We start from the raw sequence: 17,132 nt of genomic DNA on the forward strand, positions 1-17,132 counted from the left end.
ATTTGTGTGTATAAATGCAACAGATTTCTGTGTATTGATTTTGCATCCTGCGACCTTACTGAATTTATTTATCGGTTCCAGCATTTTTTTGGTGGGGTCTTTCAGGTTTTCTATGTAATGTCATCTGCAAATGATGAAAACCTTACTTCTTCCTTACCAATTGGATGCCTTTTATTTCTTTTTGTTTTTTGTGTGATTGCTGTGGCTAAGACTTCTAGTACTCTGTTAAAAGGTAGTGAGAGTGGACATCCTTGTCTTGTAGATCTTCAGGTAAAATCTCTTAGTTTTTTTCTGATTGAGGACGATGATAGCTCTGGGTTTTTTCCATATATGGCCTTTATTATGTTGAGGAATGTTCCCTTTGAACCTATTTTATTGAGGGTTTTTATCGTGAATGGATGTTCTACTTTGTCAAATGCTTTTTCTGCATCTATTGAAATGATCATATGGTTCTTATCCTTTCTCTTATTGATGTGATTGGTTTGCAAATATTAAACCACTCCTGCAACTTAGGAATAAATCCCACTTGATCATGGTGAATGATTTTTTTAATGCATTGTTGAATTTGTTTTGCTAGTATTTTATTGAGGATTTTTACATCTATTTTCATCAGATACATTGGCTTGTAGTTTTCTTTTTTTGTGATGTCTTTAACTGGATTTGGCATCAGGGTAATGCTGGTCTCATGGAATGAATTTGGAAGTTTCTTTCCTTTTCTAGTTTTTGGAATAGTTTGAGAATTATAGGTATTAACTCCTGTTTACATTTTTGGTAGAATTTACCTGTGAAACCTTCTGGTTCTGGACTTTTTGTTTGTTGGGAGTTTTTGATTACTTATTGAATTTCTTTTCTGGTTATAAGTCTGTTCAAATGTTCTATCTCTTCTAAGAATTTATCCATTTCTCCTAGGTTGTCCAATTTGTTGGCATATAGTTTTTCATAATATTCTCTTATAATTGTTTATATTTCTGTGGTGTTGGTTGTTATTTCTTCTGACTCGCTTGTGATTTTATTTGAGTCCTTTCTCTTTTTTTCTTGATAAATTTGGCTAGAGGTTTGTCAATTTTACTGATTTTTTGGTTTCATTGATCTGTTATATTGTTTTTAGTTCCATATCATTTATTTCTGCTCTAATCTTTATTATTACCTTCCTTCTCCTGGTTTTAGATTTTGTTTGTTTTTCTCTTTATAGCTCCTTTAGTTGCAAGCTTAGGTTGTTTATTTCAGATTTTTCTTCTCTTGATGTAGGCCTGTGTTGCTGTAAACTTCATTCTAATGACTGCTTTTGCTACATCCCAAAGATTTTGGACCATTGTGTTTTCATTTTCATTTGTTTCCATGTACTGTTTAAATTTTTCTTTGATTTCCTTGTTGACCCATTCATTGTTTAGTAGCATGTTATTTAACTTCCATGTATTTATCGTCTTTCCAGATTTTTTCTTGTGTCTAACTTCTACTTTTATAGCCTTGTGGTCAGAAAAGATTCATGGTATGATTTCAGTCTTCTTGAATTTGTTGAGGCTTATTTTATGAACTAAAATGAGATCTATTCTGGGGAATGTTCCATGTGCACTTGACTAGAATGTGTATTCTGTTTTCAGATGGAATGTTCTGATTATATCTGTTAAATTCACTTGGTCCAGTGTGTCATTCAAAGCCATTGTTTCCTTGTTGATTTTTTTGTGTAGATGATCTATTGATGTAAGTAGAGTGTTAAGTATTATTGTATTATTATTATTATCTATTAATTATTGTACTGTATTGTTATTAATTAATTCTTTTATGCTTGTTACTGTAATTATGTTTATTATTAACTGTTTTATGTATTTGGGTCCTTGTATGTTGGGCACATAGATATTTACAATTGTTAAGTCTTGTTGGATCGTCCCTTGGTTAGTATATGGTGTTCTGTGTCTCCTATTACACTCTTTGTTTTAAAGTCTATTTTGTCCAATGTAAGCATTTTTACTCTGGTTTTCTTTTGATAACCATTTGCATGCTAGATGTTTCTCTGTCCCCTTACTTTTAATCTGCAAGTGTCTTTTGGTTTGAAATGGGTCTCATGTAGGCAACATATAGATGGGTCTTATTTTTTTTGTCCATTCTTTCACCCTGTGTCTTTTGATTGAGGCACTAAGACCATTTACATTCAAAGTAATTATTGATAGATATATATTTATTGTCATTTTATTATTTGTTTTGTGGTTGTTTGTAAAGATTTTCTCTGATCCTTACTTGCCATTTTTTTCATGTTTTGCTGAATTGTTTAGTGATATATTTGGATTTCTTTCTCTTTATTCTTTACATATTTATTCGTGGTTTTTGATCTATGGTTACCATTAGGTTTGTATATAACCTCTTCTGCGATGTTTGGATTTTTAAGGAAAATATCTGTATATCCATGTACATTAGATCCTTGTAATTACTTTAAAAATCCTCTTTGCATCTGTTTCATCTGTAAGTATTATTATAGTTATTCACTGTGGAGAATGTAGAGGTCCTTATAACCATTCTCAAAAAATGAATGTGCCATAATTCCAGTACACTCTCTTATATGACCAAGTGCTCACTTAACTGTGTTTAGAGGTCGTTAAAAAATCGTAGGCAAGAACTTCTGGTGAATTTTTAAACAGTATTTAGTAAACAATGACAAATGTTGATATAAATGTATCATAAAATCTTTATGTCTGGGAAAAATAATATTAAACGACTAGTATGAAAAAATTGGTAGCTAAATAACATTTCAGGAGATGGATCTATTGCATTGATAATTAGCATAATATTTGAATTGCAAAAAACTCTTCAATTTAATGAGTACAGCTCTTTTTCACTTAAGTGTCCTATAAAAACCTAAAGGTTTTCAAGCCAAATGAATTTTGTTTAGAATTCTGTTTAGAAAATACTTTTCAGAGCATAAAGTTTGAATTGTATATCTTTATAAACACAGATTTTTAAAAAGTTAACCCTTTTAAAAATTAACTCTTGAAGACTTACAGGTATTATTATTTGATTTTGCTGATGAGTGGAAACTTTTAATCAAGAATACTATAAGTGGGGCTTTACATCCTACTTTACAAGTGGGTACATTGTCATGGACCCACTAAAGGGTGCGCGCTTGTTAAGTTACAACTCAGAGCCTTATGTGTCCATAACAAAGATGTTATTCTGTAATACCAAAAGGTTACCTTAACATAGATAGACTTTCATTAGTGTGATATCTTAGTGTTAATTCTATAACATTGTGTTCTTCAGTATTCCCTTTGGTATTTTTCCCAATAAATTTTAGAAGAACTTATTAAGGTATAATATGCAATAATTGGTACATATTTAAAGGATACAATTTATAAAATATTGGCATGTGTATACATCTGTGAAATCATCACCAAAGCCAATATAATGAACATTTCCATCACACTCAGAACTTTGCTCTCTCCCTTTTTTCATCTGTCCCGGTTGTCGCTGTCATCCTCCTTGCCCCTTCTCTAGGCAACCACTCATTTGCTTTTTGTTATTGTAGCTTTAATGTGCTTTTTCTAGAGTTTTGTATAAATGGAATCAAACAGTATGTACCCTTTTTTTTTAATGCCTGGCCTCTTACTCTGCATAATTATTTTGAGATTCATCTATTTTGTTGTATGAGTAGTTTATCCTTTTTATTGCTAAGTAGTATTTCTTTGTACAGAAATGCCACAGTCTGTTTATCCACTCACCTAGTGATGGACATTTGGATTGCTTCCAGTTTTTGGCCATTATAAATAAAGCTGAAGTTTTTAGCTTTTATGAGTAAAGCTGCTATAAACATTGAGTGTATTTAAAATTATTTTATTTTTTTAACCACTTAGTCATAATCATGGCTGTCAACTCTTATCATACAGCATTATTTTTATGCACCTTTCCCAGCAACTTGGTAATTAGGGAAGACTATGAAAATAGCTAATTTTATAACTCATTTTCTACATTTTAGCCATTTTACTCATTTGAGGTATTGACTATAGGAAAGGAAATCTCTCATTTTGAATGTTGAAATTCCAACAGTCTGGCCAGCATTATCTTACCTTTTATAATATCTCTAAATAAAAATATTAAATGTAACTGAATTAAAGCCTCTGGTCCTTAAGTAACCAAAGAACTTTGCAAATACTTTATACACTGTAATGGTATTGTGATGGATATTTTTCTAAAGAGAATAAATGTTTCCTAATGACCATGTTTTATTTCTATAAGCAAATGTGGCAGTTGAAGTCTGTCTCAGTTATCACATTTTCTATAAACAAGGAAATCTAGAAAGAACCCTATAATGCAATGTTTAAAAGAAAATTGAGACACATAATCTAATTCATGAGTTTTATTATTGAGAAACTTTTTACTGTTCACATTTTTATACTTAAAAAAAATCTCATTACTTTAGATTTTACTTTTAAAAGGAATGTTTTATATACAATAAAAGTTCAATCTCTTGAATAAAATTCCAAGTCTTTTTTTAGAAGGGAAGAAAAAAGGAAGAATAAAATAAAATATGCAAAGTTTAAAATTTGTTGCCCCCTTTCACTTTTTTGCTCTTGACGGTATGTGTTTATGTGTGTGAATATGTGTCTAAACATACGTACACTGTGACACATGCATATATGAAAATTACCATTGTAAAGCACAAGATACGAGCAATTTATTATTTATAAATGCATTAAATTTATAGTCTATTGAGAATGGAATGTTAATTTTGGGGTAATTTCTTTTAAAGTAAAGTGGCCTTAGTGTTATTCACCTTTATGTTAAATATATAACTTTGATACAAATATATGCACAGCTCTGTCTGTTGATGTATTTTATTAAAAGGCTAATCTTGTCCTACATTTTTAATTATGTACTAAGAATTTTTACTATAGATTGAGATAGAAGACAATATAATTCCTTTACTAGTAAAATTCTATATTTTCAAATATTAAATACTTTTAAGTATATATCTTGTGTTGAGTTATTGACTTAGGAATATTTGTGATATCTTTGAAATTCTTTCATTGCTTTTTATTATACTTTAAAGCTAATTTGATTGAATGTCTTTTGATCTTCTTTCTGTAATTATTAATTTTTCTTCTTATTAAGAATGAATTTTGTGTAGTACCAGAATGGAAATCATTTTGGTTATTTTTCTTTTGCATGTTTATCTTTTTTTATAAATAAAAGCTTTATTTCTCAGGCCAAAATATGAGTTAACATTGATTTTAGGCTATGTAAAATGCTAATATCAATTTTTTCTTTCAGATCTCTATAAAAATGGACTCCAGAGAGCTAACTTTGTACCATTCATTGCTGTTCTAAAGGTAAGGAAAATCACTTACTTGTGTTCACTGATTAATATCATATTGATTGATAATTAAGGGCTTTTATAGGATTGCCTATGGTCTTGCATTCAAGCAGAATTCATTTTGATATTAGATAGTTATAGTCAAAGACACTAAAGGAGAAAAGAATGTTTTTTATATAGTATTCATCAATGTGTACACAGGAGAAATTATAAAATATAGTCTAAATTATTGTCTAACTGAAACATTTGATAGTTTGCATTTATAAATTCTAATTTGAGGTTTGCTCATAAATATTATAGTGGAATATTTAACCTTACACATTGATTTCTGAAAAAAATGTTTAATGTTCTCTATTTCTTTAAGGTTAATGGTCTTTAACGTGTTTTCTCAGCTATTAAAGTTGCTATTCTAGAGTAGCATTATTACAAAAATATTCTAATATATTTAAATGTGATTGCCATCAAGTTATGAAATTATGTCAAGTTGAGGCACATAAATAGTTTAAATATTTGTGTGTATCATCACTGCATGGAGTTTGAAATAGTCTTCATTACAAGATGATTAAGAATAAAATAGCCTCTTTTTTCACTGTTAATTTAAATAAATTTTTATACAATTATTCAATAATTCTATATTTTACCAATACTTATTGAGAACCTACTATGTGCAAAGTGCTACTTTGGGCATGATGGGTAATGCAATCATGAAATAGGCTGTTCTTGCTTACAAGTCATTTATAATCTAGTTGGTCATATAGGACATACACAAATATCTATAATACAAAGCAAAATGAAGTACCAAAAACAGTACCAAAAATAAGCATATGTGCCAAAATATAACTCCCATAATTCTTAGGTACATAATTTTTCCCAGTCTATAGCAATATAACTGAAGAAGGGATGAGGTTGTATTATTTTTAAAAACCTAAAACCTCAAAAATTCTTATCAAGAAGGAGAAGTAAATCTATTTTTTTTCTACAAGTATTCTAAAGATACAGTCAGATAGTCTTTTTCAAATTATTGGTACCAAACTTTATTCCCTGTGCTATACTTGGGAGAATTAAAACATCTTTTTCCTTGAGCAATTTTAAGTTCCCAGAGGTTTTTAATTTCTCTGAGATATTTATAGATGTAAGGAAAAGTACTCTTTGAAGATTTATGCTGTTAGTATTTTTTTCCCCTTTATATTCATGTTTTGCATTTGGGGGGAAAATAAATGTACAGTGTGTTCTTCATGCTGGGAATCCAAAGTAATTTGGTACATGTAGATACCAAAATATAAACAAGGAAGCTAAGAAAAATGGGTACTAAAAATAGTATCTTCATGTAGCATAAAATATACAAAATGTAAAGAGAGAAGGCTCACAGAATGAAACAAGTTAAAGGTTCTCAGGGAACTTTGTATGTATACTTTTTTTTTTTAACCACAAACCTTATTTTTTGGCCAGTAATTTGTCATACTTTAATATATAATAGCATTATTAATAAACAACTAAATTGGCCAGATTGGGTTTAATTTTTTCACTTTTTAACCCTCTCTCTCTCTCCATATATATATGTGTGTATATATATATATATATATATATATATATATATATATATATGTATTGTATATATATATGTATTGTATATATATATGTATTGTATATATATATGTATTGTATATATATATATAGTATATGTATTGTGTGTGTATGTGTATATATATATATATGTGTGTATATATATATATATATATATATATACACATATATATATATATTTGTAGAGAGGAAGAAACCCAAAGAGATAAATTATCCAAATTTGAAATTGAACAAGAACTGAAATAAATAATGTACAATTTGAAATTGAACACAAACTAAAATTCCTAGGAAACTGAATATCTTATTGGATAAGAAAGTATTTAAAATGTCCCGTTTATTCAAGACTTTTCACATGTAACAAAACATCAGCCAGGTAAATATATGCTGTGGCTGGTTTCCCTGGAACTTTTTTGGTGGGCATATGAGGTTTCCTTTGTAAGGAAAGTTTGTTTCATATTTATTTAAATGACATTTCGTCTATTCACATATGCTAGTGTTACTCTTGCATTTTGACCCAGCTGAGAGAACTGTATAGCAGAAGTCAATCTTAAAACTAATAGAGAATCTTGGTTTAATAAAAAGAGACTATAAACCAGATAGAAATTTATTTGGGGAAAAAGTACAGTGTATATTCACTTTTTCTTTTATGTCCTCTCCTATAAACCAAGTGATAACAAATTGGTAATTCACTACAAGAACTTGTGATTTGTTGCTTGGAGTATTGCAAAAAAACAAGAGCCTATGTAAGTTCTTAGTAAACAATAATATTTTTATAAGATAGTAGGAATGATGAGGAGGGCCAATATGCTGTTAAAAAACAAAATGTGGTATATTCATACAATGAATTATTGTTTTGCTATAAAAAAGGAATGCAAATTTTGACATTTGCTACATTACAGATGAACCTTGAGAACATACTAAGTGAGAGGAGTCAGAAACAAAAGGACAAATATTATATGATTCCACTTATATGATGTGCCTAGAAACGGCATATTCAGAGAAACAAAAGTAAAATAGAGGTTACAGGGGCTAAGAGGAGTGGGGAATGGGTAATTATTATTTCATGGGTAGAGTCTCTCTTTGGGATGATGAAAAGGTTCTGGAAATAGACATTAGTAATCGTTGTATAACATCATGAATGTACTTCATGCCATTGAATTGCACACTTAAAATGGTTAAAATGATAATGTTTTTGTTATGTATATTTTACCACAATTTATTTAAAAAAAGAAAAGAAAAAGCCATAGTACTTGAAAGGATATAGAAAATGTTTAGGTATATCTCTTTTAGGAAGCCCTCCTGGAGAACTCCTTCAAGCAAAGCAAGGCAAAACCAAAACAAAACAAAACCTAACCCTTACATATAATTTCCACTGCCATTTAAGTGGGGAGGCTCCAGTTTTGCTCTTACTTGCATTTTCTTTGAATTTATCTTGCTCTTCATTTTCTAATTTACTGAGATTAATTTTTTTTAAATCTCTTTTCAACCTTCTTTCCTAACTGCATTTAAGGCTATTTATTTTCCCGTAAATAGCTGCATTCATTAAGTTTTTATATTTAGTATTTTCACTATTAAGTTCAAAGTATTTTCTAATTTCTATTGTGATTTCTTTTTTAACGCATGTGTTAGCTAGAAGTATGTTTTTTAATTTCCAAACAAGCATATGAAATTTCCTGTTGTTATTATTTTCTCAACAAATGCTTAATTGCGTTGTGGTGGGAGGATATGCTCCATGCAACTTAAATCCTTTAAAATTTGTTGAAATTTCCTTTATGGCCTAATATATGGCCAATTTTTATAAAAATGTTCTTTGTATTCTCGAAAATAATGAGTACTCAACTACAGTTGTATGTGATAGTATATATAACACAGTACACCCATTAGATTGGAGTTGTTAATTGTGTTCAAATTCTTATTATTTTTTCCCATCAATTATTATGAAGCTTATGGAAAACATCTCTCACTATGGTTATGAATCTATTTATTTCTCTGATAATTCTGTCATTGACCTTAACATATTTCGAGGCTGTAAGTTGCGTGCAGATTTAGAATGATTAAATATTGCTTGTGAATAGAACTTTTATAATGAATTTTTTTACTAAGTAGTGATACAAGCTTCTTTGTTGTTACAAGCATAGTCATAATTGTGGAAGTATTTTTGTCATATCTGCTTTAAATTGCACACGCATAGGGTAATTTTATCAGATAATTTTAACATCTCTGTCATCTTGATGTTTTTTTTACAGTGTAAGATCTTCCTGGTTTTTGGTGTGAATGAATTTATCTAGTGATTGTCTTTTTATAGTGTGAGATCTTCCTGGTTTTTGGTATGAATGAATTTCATTTGAAATTTGGACATTTTCATAATCTGTCATGAGACTTTGGATCTTATTTTTAAAATTTTTTTTATTGTGGTAAAGTATATATAACATAAAATTTACCATTCGAACCATTTTTAAGTGTACAATCAGTGCCGTTAAGTACATTTACATTGTCGGGCAACCATCATCACCACCTAGCTCTAGAACTTCGTCTTCCCAAACTGAAATTCTGTACTCATTAAATAATAACTCCCCATTCTCCTCTTCTCCCAACTCCTAGTAACCATCATTCTACTTACTATCTCCATGAATTTGCCATTTTAAGTACCTTATATAAATGGAGTCATATGATATTTGTTCTTTTGTGTCTGGGTTTTTTCACTTACATAATGTCTTCAGGGTTCATCCATGCTGTAGTATGTGTCATATTCCATTCCTTTTTAAGGAATAAGATTCCATTATACATATATACCACTGTTTGTTCATCTGTTCATCTATTGATGGACATTGGGTTGATTCTACCTTTTGGCTGTTGTGAATAATGCTGCTGTGAACACTTGTGTACTAATATTTGTCTGAGTCCTTTTAATTCTTCTGTGTGTAATCATTGTAGTTTTGATTCATGTTTCTCAAGTGATCAGTGACGAGTAGCATATTTTCGTGTGCTTATTGGCCATTTGTTTGTCATCTTTAAACTTGAGTTTTAGATGGCTTTTTGGGCACTATTCTAACAGAAGGATAGGCACTGTCTAATTATTGCTAGATATAGGGGGCAGTCCAGGTTCTTTATCAGCATCTATAGAGCAGGTACTCCTTGTTTCTGCTGGTGGAGAGGTTCCACTGACATCATCGGGGTAGGGAAGGCGGGGTGCTCATTATTGACTGGCAGGGATGAATGTTTCTTTTTTAAAAAAAATTTATTTATTTAAGTAATCTCTACACCCAACATGGAGCTCGAACTCACAACTCTGAGATCAAGAGTTGCATGCTCCACTGACTGAGCCAGCCAGGTGCCCCAGGGTTGAAAGTTTCAGTTCCCCACTTAACCTTCTCTGATGTCACTGGCAGGAGTGTTGGGATGCCTCATTAACAGCCTTGTGAGAATGTACTTCTAGACTCCTCTCAGCCTTTGCTGGAAAGGGTGCAGGTGGCATCGGTTTTTTCCACTGTGGTGTTTGCCACAGTACAAGTTATTGTTGAAAAGTTTCTTCTTTGCTATGCTGCCATTTTCCTGGGTCCTCCCTTGTCCATGTCCATTGGCATTTCTGGGATGCTGGCTTCTTCAGTTCCAAGTCTGGAATACGTGAATTGAACAGAAAAGCAGAGAACTCACCATTCTGTTGTTTCTCAGGTCTTGAGATCCCTACCTCTTTTTTGTTCTACTTTTTAGTATGTACCTATGTTTATTTTATATATGATCTCTAGGATTTTAAATTGTACATGTCAGGAGGGACAGAGAAAGGATGTCTACTCCATCTTCCCAGAAGTAGAAGTCGTTTTATTAAATGTTCTTGTCTGCTAATTCCTTCATTTCTGTCATTTTGGTTTTGTTTCTGTGTTCTGATTTTAACCTCCCCCCCCCCCCCCCCCCCCCCCCCCCCCCCGCCGGTTGTGAGTCCTCCTTTCCTGATTCTTGGCAAACTTAATAGTTTGTGATTGGATGATGAACATTGTGATGATTATATTGAGTGTTACTTCCTTTAAGGCTGTTGAATTTTATTTTGGCAAGTGGTTAAGTTGCTTGCAGATCAGCTTTATCCTTCCGAGGCTTTTTAATTAATGTTTATTTATTTTGAGAGAGAGAGAGCACGCAAGTGGGAAAGGGGCAGAGAAGGAGAAAGAGAGAATCCAAGCAGGCTCCGCACTGCCAGCACAGAGCCTAATGCAGGGCTTTATCCCACAAACCTGTGAGATCATGAGCTGAGCTGAAATCAAGAGTGGGACACTTAACCAACTGAGCCACCCTGGGTGCCCCTTGAGGCTTGTTTCTAAGCTTTGATAGTATGTCTCAAGTAGCCTTTACTCTAAGACTATTTTACTCTTTCTTCTAAATGTGACCCTTCTAGAGCCTCTACTGAATCCCCTTAGTGTCACCAACTTCTCTCTACTCTGTCTGTTCAGAATGCTTGTATCTCCCAGCTTTGGGTGGATTGTTCTTTCCCCAGTCTTGTGAAGTTTCACCTTATGCACGTGCAATTTAATATTCAGCCAAAGATTACAGACATTCTCTATGCAGATATTCTAGAGCTCTGTCTCTGCATAGCTTCCTCTTTTACTGAACTCTGCCATGCAAATCCCAACTGCCTCAACTTCCTAGAGCTCTGATCACTGTCTCCTCAACTGATTTAGACTGCTGTGCTGCAGTCTAGAAATTGCCTCTGACAGAAAGCCATGGGAAGTGTAATGCTTGCTTAACTGGTTTATTTCCCACATCTCAGGGATTGCGTCTTTTGCTACTCATTGTATTATGTCTGGTAGTAGAGGTTTTAAATGTTTTGTCCAGTGTTTTAGTGCTTAATGGCAGGAAGGCAAAATTGACTTCTAAATACTCTGCTTTGGCCAAAAGGAGAAGTCTCTTAGTTTTTTTTTTTTATTGAACTATAATTAAAATTTACCATTATATTAGCTTCAGATGAAGCTAATCAACATATTGATTCAACAATTCTGTCTATATATTACTCACTGTTCACCACAGTAAGTGTAGTCACCATCTGTCACCAAACATTATTGACTATGTTCCTTATGCCGTACTTCTCATCTTTGTAACTTACTTGTTTTATAACTAGAAATTGTACCTCTTTTTGAAAAATTTTTATTTATTTTATCTTTTCAAATTTAAATACAAGTTAGTTAACATATAATGTAATAATGAAATTCAGGAATAGAATTTACTGATTCATCACTTACATATAACATGCAGTGTTCATTCCAACAAGTGCCCTCCTTAATGCCCCTCGGCCATTTAGCCCATCCCTCTGCCAAACACCCCACCAGCAACCCTCAGTTTGTTCTCTGTATTTAAGAGTCTCTTATGGTTTGTTTCTCTATTTTTCTTATTTTTACTTCCCTTCCCCTATGGTCATCTGTTTTGTTTCTTAAATTCCACATGAAAGAAGTCATATGGTATTTGTCTTTCTCTGACCGACTTATTTTGCTTAGCATAATACTCTAGTTCCATCCACATTGTTGCAAATGGTAAGATTTCGTTCTTTTTGATCACCGAGTAATATTCCATTGTATGTATGTGTGTGTGTATGTATGTGTATATGTATGTATGTATATATGTGTATATATACATATATATATATACATGTATGTATATGTGTGTGTGTGTGTGTATGTATATATATATATATACATACACACACACACACACACACACCACATCTTTATCCATTCCTCGGTCAATTGACGTTTGGGCTTTTACCATACTTTGGCTGTTGTTGATAGTCATGCTATGAACATTGGGGTGCTTGTGCCCTTTTGAATCAGCACTCCTGTATCCTTTGGATAAATACCTAGTAGTGCAATTGCTGGGTCATAGGGTAGTTCTATTTTTAATTTTTTGAGGAACTTCCAAATTATTTTCCAGAGGGGCTGCACCAGTTTGCATTCCCATCAGGTGCAAAAGGGTTCCTCTTTTCTGCATCCTCGCCAATGTCTACTGTTGCCTGAGTTGTTAATTTTAGCCATTCTGACAGATGTGAGGTGGTATCTCTTTGTGGTTTTGATTTCTCTTTCCCTGATGATGAGTGATGTTGAGCATTTTTTCATGTGTCAGTTAGCCATCTGGATGTCTTCTTTGGAGAAGTGTCTATTCATGTCTTTTGCCCATTTCTTCACTGGATTGTTTTTTGGATGTTGAGTTTGATAAGTTCTTTATAGATTTTGGATACTAACTCTTTATCTGATGTCTTTTGTAAATATCTTCTCCCATTCCATTGTTTGCCTTTTAGTTTTGCTGGTTTTTTCCTTTGCCATGCAGAAGTCTTTTATCTTGATGAGGTCCAGTAGTTCATTTTTGCTTTTGTTTTCCTTGCCTCTGGATACATGTCAAATAAGTTGCTGTGGCTGTGGTCAAAGAGGTTGTTGCCTGTTTTCTCTTCTAGGATTGACAGTTTCCTGTCTTACATTTAGGCCTTTTATCCATTTTGAGTTTATTTTTGTGTATGGTGTAAGAAAGTGGTCCAGGTTCATTCTTCACATGGCTGTCCAGTTTTCCCAATACTGTTTGCTGAAGAGACTGTCTTTTTTTCTACTGGATATTCTTTCCTGCTTTGTCAGAGATTAGTTGTCTATATGTTTATGGGTCCATTTCTGGGTTTTCTGTTCTGTTCCATTGATCTATGTGTCTGTTTTTGTGCCAGTACTATACTGTCTTGATGATTACAGGTTTGTAATACAGCTTAAAGTCCGGAATTGTGATGCTTCCAGCTTTGGTTTTCTTTTCAACATTACTTTGGCTATTCGGGGTCTTTTCTGATTCCATACGGAAATTTGTACCTCTTAATCGTCTTTATCTATTTCACCTGCCAAGAACCATCAGTTTGTTCTCTGTATTTAGGACTCTGTTTAATTTTTGTTTCTTTATTCATTTGTCTTTTAGATTACATGTATAAGTGAAATTATATGGTATTTGTCTTTCTCTGACTTATTTCACTTAGCATAATGAAGGTCCGTCCATATTGTTGCAAATGGTGAGATTTCATTCTTTTTTTTTCTGGCTGAGTAATATTCCATTGTGTACATCTACCACATCTTCTTTATCCATTCATCTATTGAAGGACATTTGAGTTGCTTCCATATCTTGGCTATTGTAAATAATGCTGCAGTGAACACAGGGCTGCATATCTTTTTGAATGAATGTTTTTGTTTTCTTTTGGTAAATAGCCAGTAGTGGGATTACTGAATAGTAGTATGCTATTTCTATTTTTAATTTTTTGAGGAAACTCCATACTGTTTTCCATAGTGTCTACACCAATTTACATTCCTGTCAGCAAGATTCCTTTTTCTCCACATCCTTGCCAATATTTTTCCTTCTTTCCTTCCTTCCTTCCTTCCTCTCCCTCTCTTTCTTTTCTTTTGTAGGCTCCATGCTCAACATGTGGCTTAAACTCCTGACCCTGAGATTAAGAGTCACGTGTTCTACCAACTGAGCAACCTGGCCAGGCATCCGAGTTATTTCTTGTGTTTTTGATTCTAGCCATTCTGACAAGTTGTAAGGTGATGTCTCATTGTGGTTTTGAATTACATTTTTCTGATGATGAGTGATATTGAGCAGTCTGTTGCCTGTCTGTATGTCTTCTTTGGAAAAATGTCTTTTCAGGTCCTCTCTCCATCTTTTAATCAGATTACATGGGGCTTTTTGGTTTTGAGTCATATAAATTCTTTATATATTTTGGATATTAACCTCTTATCAGATAAGTCATTTGCAAATTATCTTTTCCCATTCAGTAGGTTGCCTTTTCACTTTTTAATGGTTTCCATCATCTTAGCTTTTAATCGTAAAGAAGAAGACAGGATATTTTGTAATTTAGGAGCTCAGAGCCATATTTTTTTTTTTTACAGATACTTTAGAAATATAAAATAGGATAACTTTTTTAAAAAACTTTTTTATTTACTTATTTTGAGGGAAACACAGATATCGTGAAAGGGGGAGGGGCAGAGAGCGAAGGAGAGAGAATCCCAAGCAGGCTCTGCACTGCCAGTGTAGAGCCTGACATGGGGCTTGAACTCATGCAAATGTGAAATCGTGACCTGAGCTGAAACCAAGAGTTGGATACAGAACTGACCAAGTCACCCAGGTGCCTCAGGATAACTATTTTTAAGAAGCAGTGATGAGAACATCTTTCCCATCTTTAGAGGAATCATTAAGTAAATGATGGTACAGTCACATGAGGGGATATTATAGTATACTTACTTGGAATGATATTTTTAAAAAGATTTTAATAATGTGTAATAATGTTCACAGATAATTTGAGTGAAAAAATATGATGCAAGAGTATATCCAGTACTCTTAACTGTGAAAGTAATGTACATGTACATGAATAGAAAACTACTAGAAATAAATACCTCAAAATATAGCTAGAACTTATTTCTGAAGAGTTAGATTATAGATGATTTACATTTTCTCTGTTAGACTTTTCTAAGATTTCTTTTTTTAAAAAATGTTTATTTATTTTGAGAGAGAAAGAGAGTGAGCAGGGGAGGGGCAGAGAGAGAGGGAGACAGAGAATCCCAAGCAGGCTCTGCTCTGTCATTGCAGAGCCTGATGTGGGGCTTGAACCCACAAACCATGAGATCATGACCTGAGCTGAAATCAAGAGTTGAACACTTAACTGACTGAGCCACCCAGGCATCCCTTACTTTTCTAAGAATTCTAACATTAGACTTTTCTGGAATGATCTTGTATTATTTTTTGTTTATTTTTCTTTTTCATATTCTTAAAATTTATTTTGAGATAGAGATAGAGTGTGAGTGGGGGAGGGGCAGAGAGGTAGGGTGAGAGAATCCTAAGCAGACTCTGCACTGTTAGCACAGACCTTGATGCAGGGCTTGAATTTATGAACATGAGATCATGAGCTGAGCTGAATTCAGATACTTAACCGACTGAACCCCCCCAGGTGCCCCTTGTATTATTTTTTATAATAAAACCCATTCTTTTAGCAGGTAAATTTTTGTCTACCCTTCTTAGGAAGTCGGCAGATCTGGGTAGGATTATTCACATTCAGGGTTAAGGAATTAGCAAAAAGCAAAATGAAATGAACATAGGTCCTATGTACAGAGGCTATTATTAAAAGAGTGAAATGGTGGGCATAGGAAGGAAGCAGCAGGAACAAACAGGAGAGGTAGACACGCACTAATAAGTAAAAGCACATGAAGAATATACTTTGGAAGAACTACCTAAGGAAACGGGAGACGTTTGTAGATAAAACTATATGTATATATATACACACACACATATATATATATATAGAGAGAGAGAGAGAGAGAGAGAGAGAGAGACAGAGTGGGGTAGGGGCAGAGAGAGAGGGAGACAGAATCCGAAGCAGGCTCCAGGCTCTGAGCTAGCTGTTAGCACAGAGCCCGATTCAGGGCTCGAACTCACAAACCGCGAGATCATGACCTGAGCCGAAGTCAGACACTTAAACTGACTGAGGCACCCAGGCGCCCCATAACTTTACTATATTTTAAAAGAAATTATAAAGAAGTTATGGGTACCAGTGAAATAAGAGGACAGGTAAAGTAGCTGCAAGATTAGATGGAAAGTGAGGTGGCAGAGCTAAGAAAATAGAGTGAGGGTAGACACATTAAAAAAGTGAAAAGCATCTTAGGAAAAACAAGTTAAAGGATTGAAACTGCTAAAAATAAAATTAGTGATAAATAGACTCAACTTATGGAAAAGTCACACAAAGTGTAGCTAGAATAGTCAGAGATAAAACAATTACAGTGAAACTGCTAGACATGGAAAGCAGACAACAGATCAATCATTCACATAATTCATATTTCTGAAAGAGAAAAATAAAGATAAAATAGAGGGGTAATATATTTTTCTGATGCATAACTGAATTTCAAGGATAAAGAAAGAGTCATACAGTTAAATAGAAGAAAAGTTGGGGAGCTGGGTGACTCAGTGGTTTGGGCATCTGACTCTTGATTTTGGCTCATTTTATGATCTGGTAGTCATGAGACTGAGCCCTGCAACAGGCCTGCTTGGAATTCTCTCTCTCTCTCTCTCTCTCTCTCTCTCTCTCTCTCTCTCTCTCTTTCTCTTTCTCCCTCTCTCCCTTTCTCTCTCCTTCTCTCTCCCTCTCTCCATCCCTCTGTCCCTCTTCCCTGCTCTCTCTCTCTCAAAATAAATAAATGAACATTAAAAAAAAAAAGATGTGCCTTCTTGTTAGCCAAGCTGTCACGAAAATTTAAGC

General features: G+C 33.2%; 1 protein-coding gene across 4 annotated transcripts in view; it reads left to right on the plus strand.

Moving 5' to 3' along the window:
* Window positions 1-17,132, plus strand: part of AFG1L (AFG1 like ATPase) — a 197,396-nt gene that overhangs the window by 98,141 nt on the left and 82,123 nt on the right. For all 4 annotated transcript variants that reach the window (XM_042939500.1, XM_042939501.1, XM_042939502.1 and 1 more), the window contains exon 8: window positions 5,260-5,318. In XM_042939500.1, coding sequence (XP_042795434.1) covers window positions 5,260-5,318 — 59 coding nt within the window. The remainder of the gene's footprint in view (window positions 1-5,259; window positions 5,319-17,132) is intronic.

Source organism: Panthera leo, chromosome B2, assembly GCF_018350215.1.
Source record: "Panthera leo isolate Ple1 chromosome B2, P.leo_Ple1_pat1.1, whole genome shotgun sequence".
NCBI classification, from domain to species: domain Eukaryota; kingdom Metazoa; phylum Chordata; class Mammalia; order Carnivora; family Felidae; genus Panthera; species Panthera leo.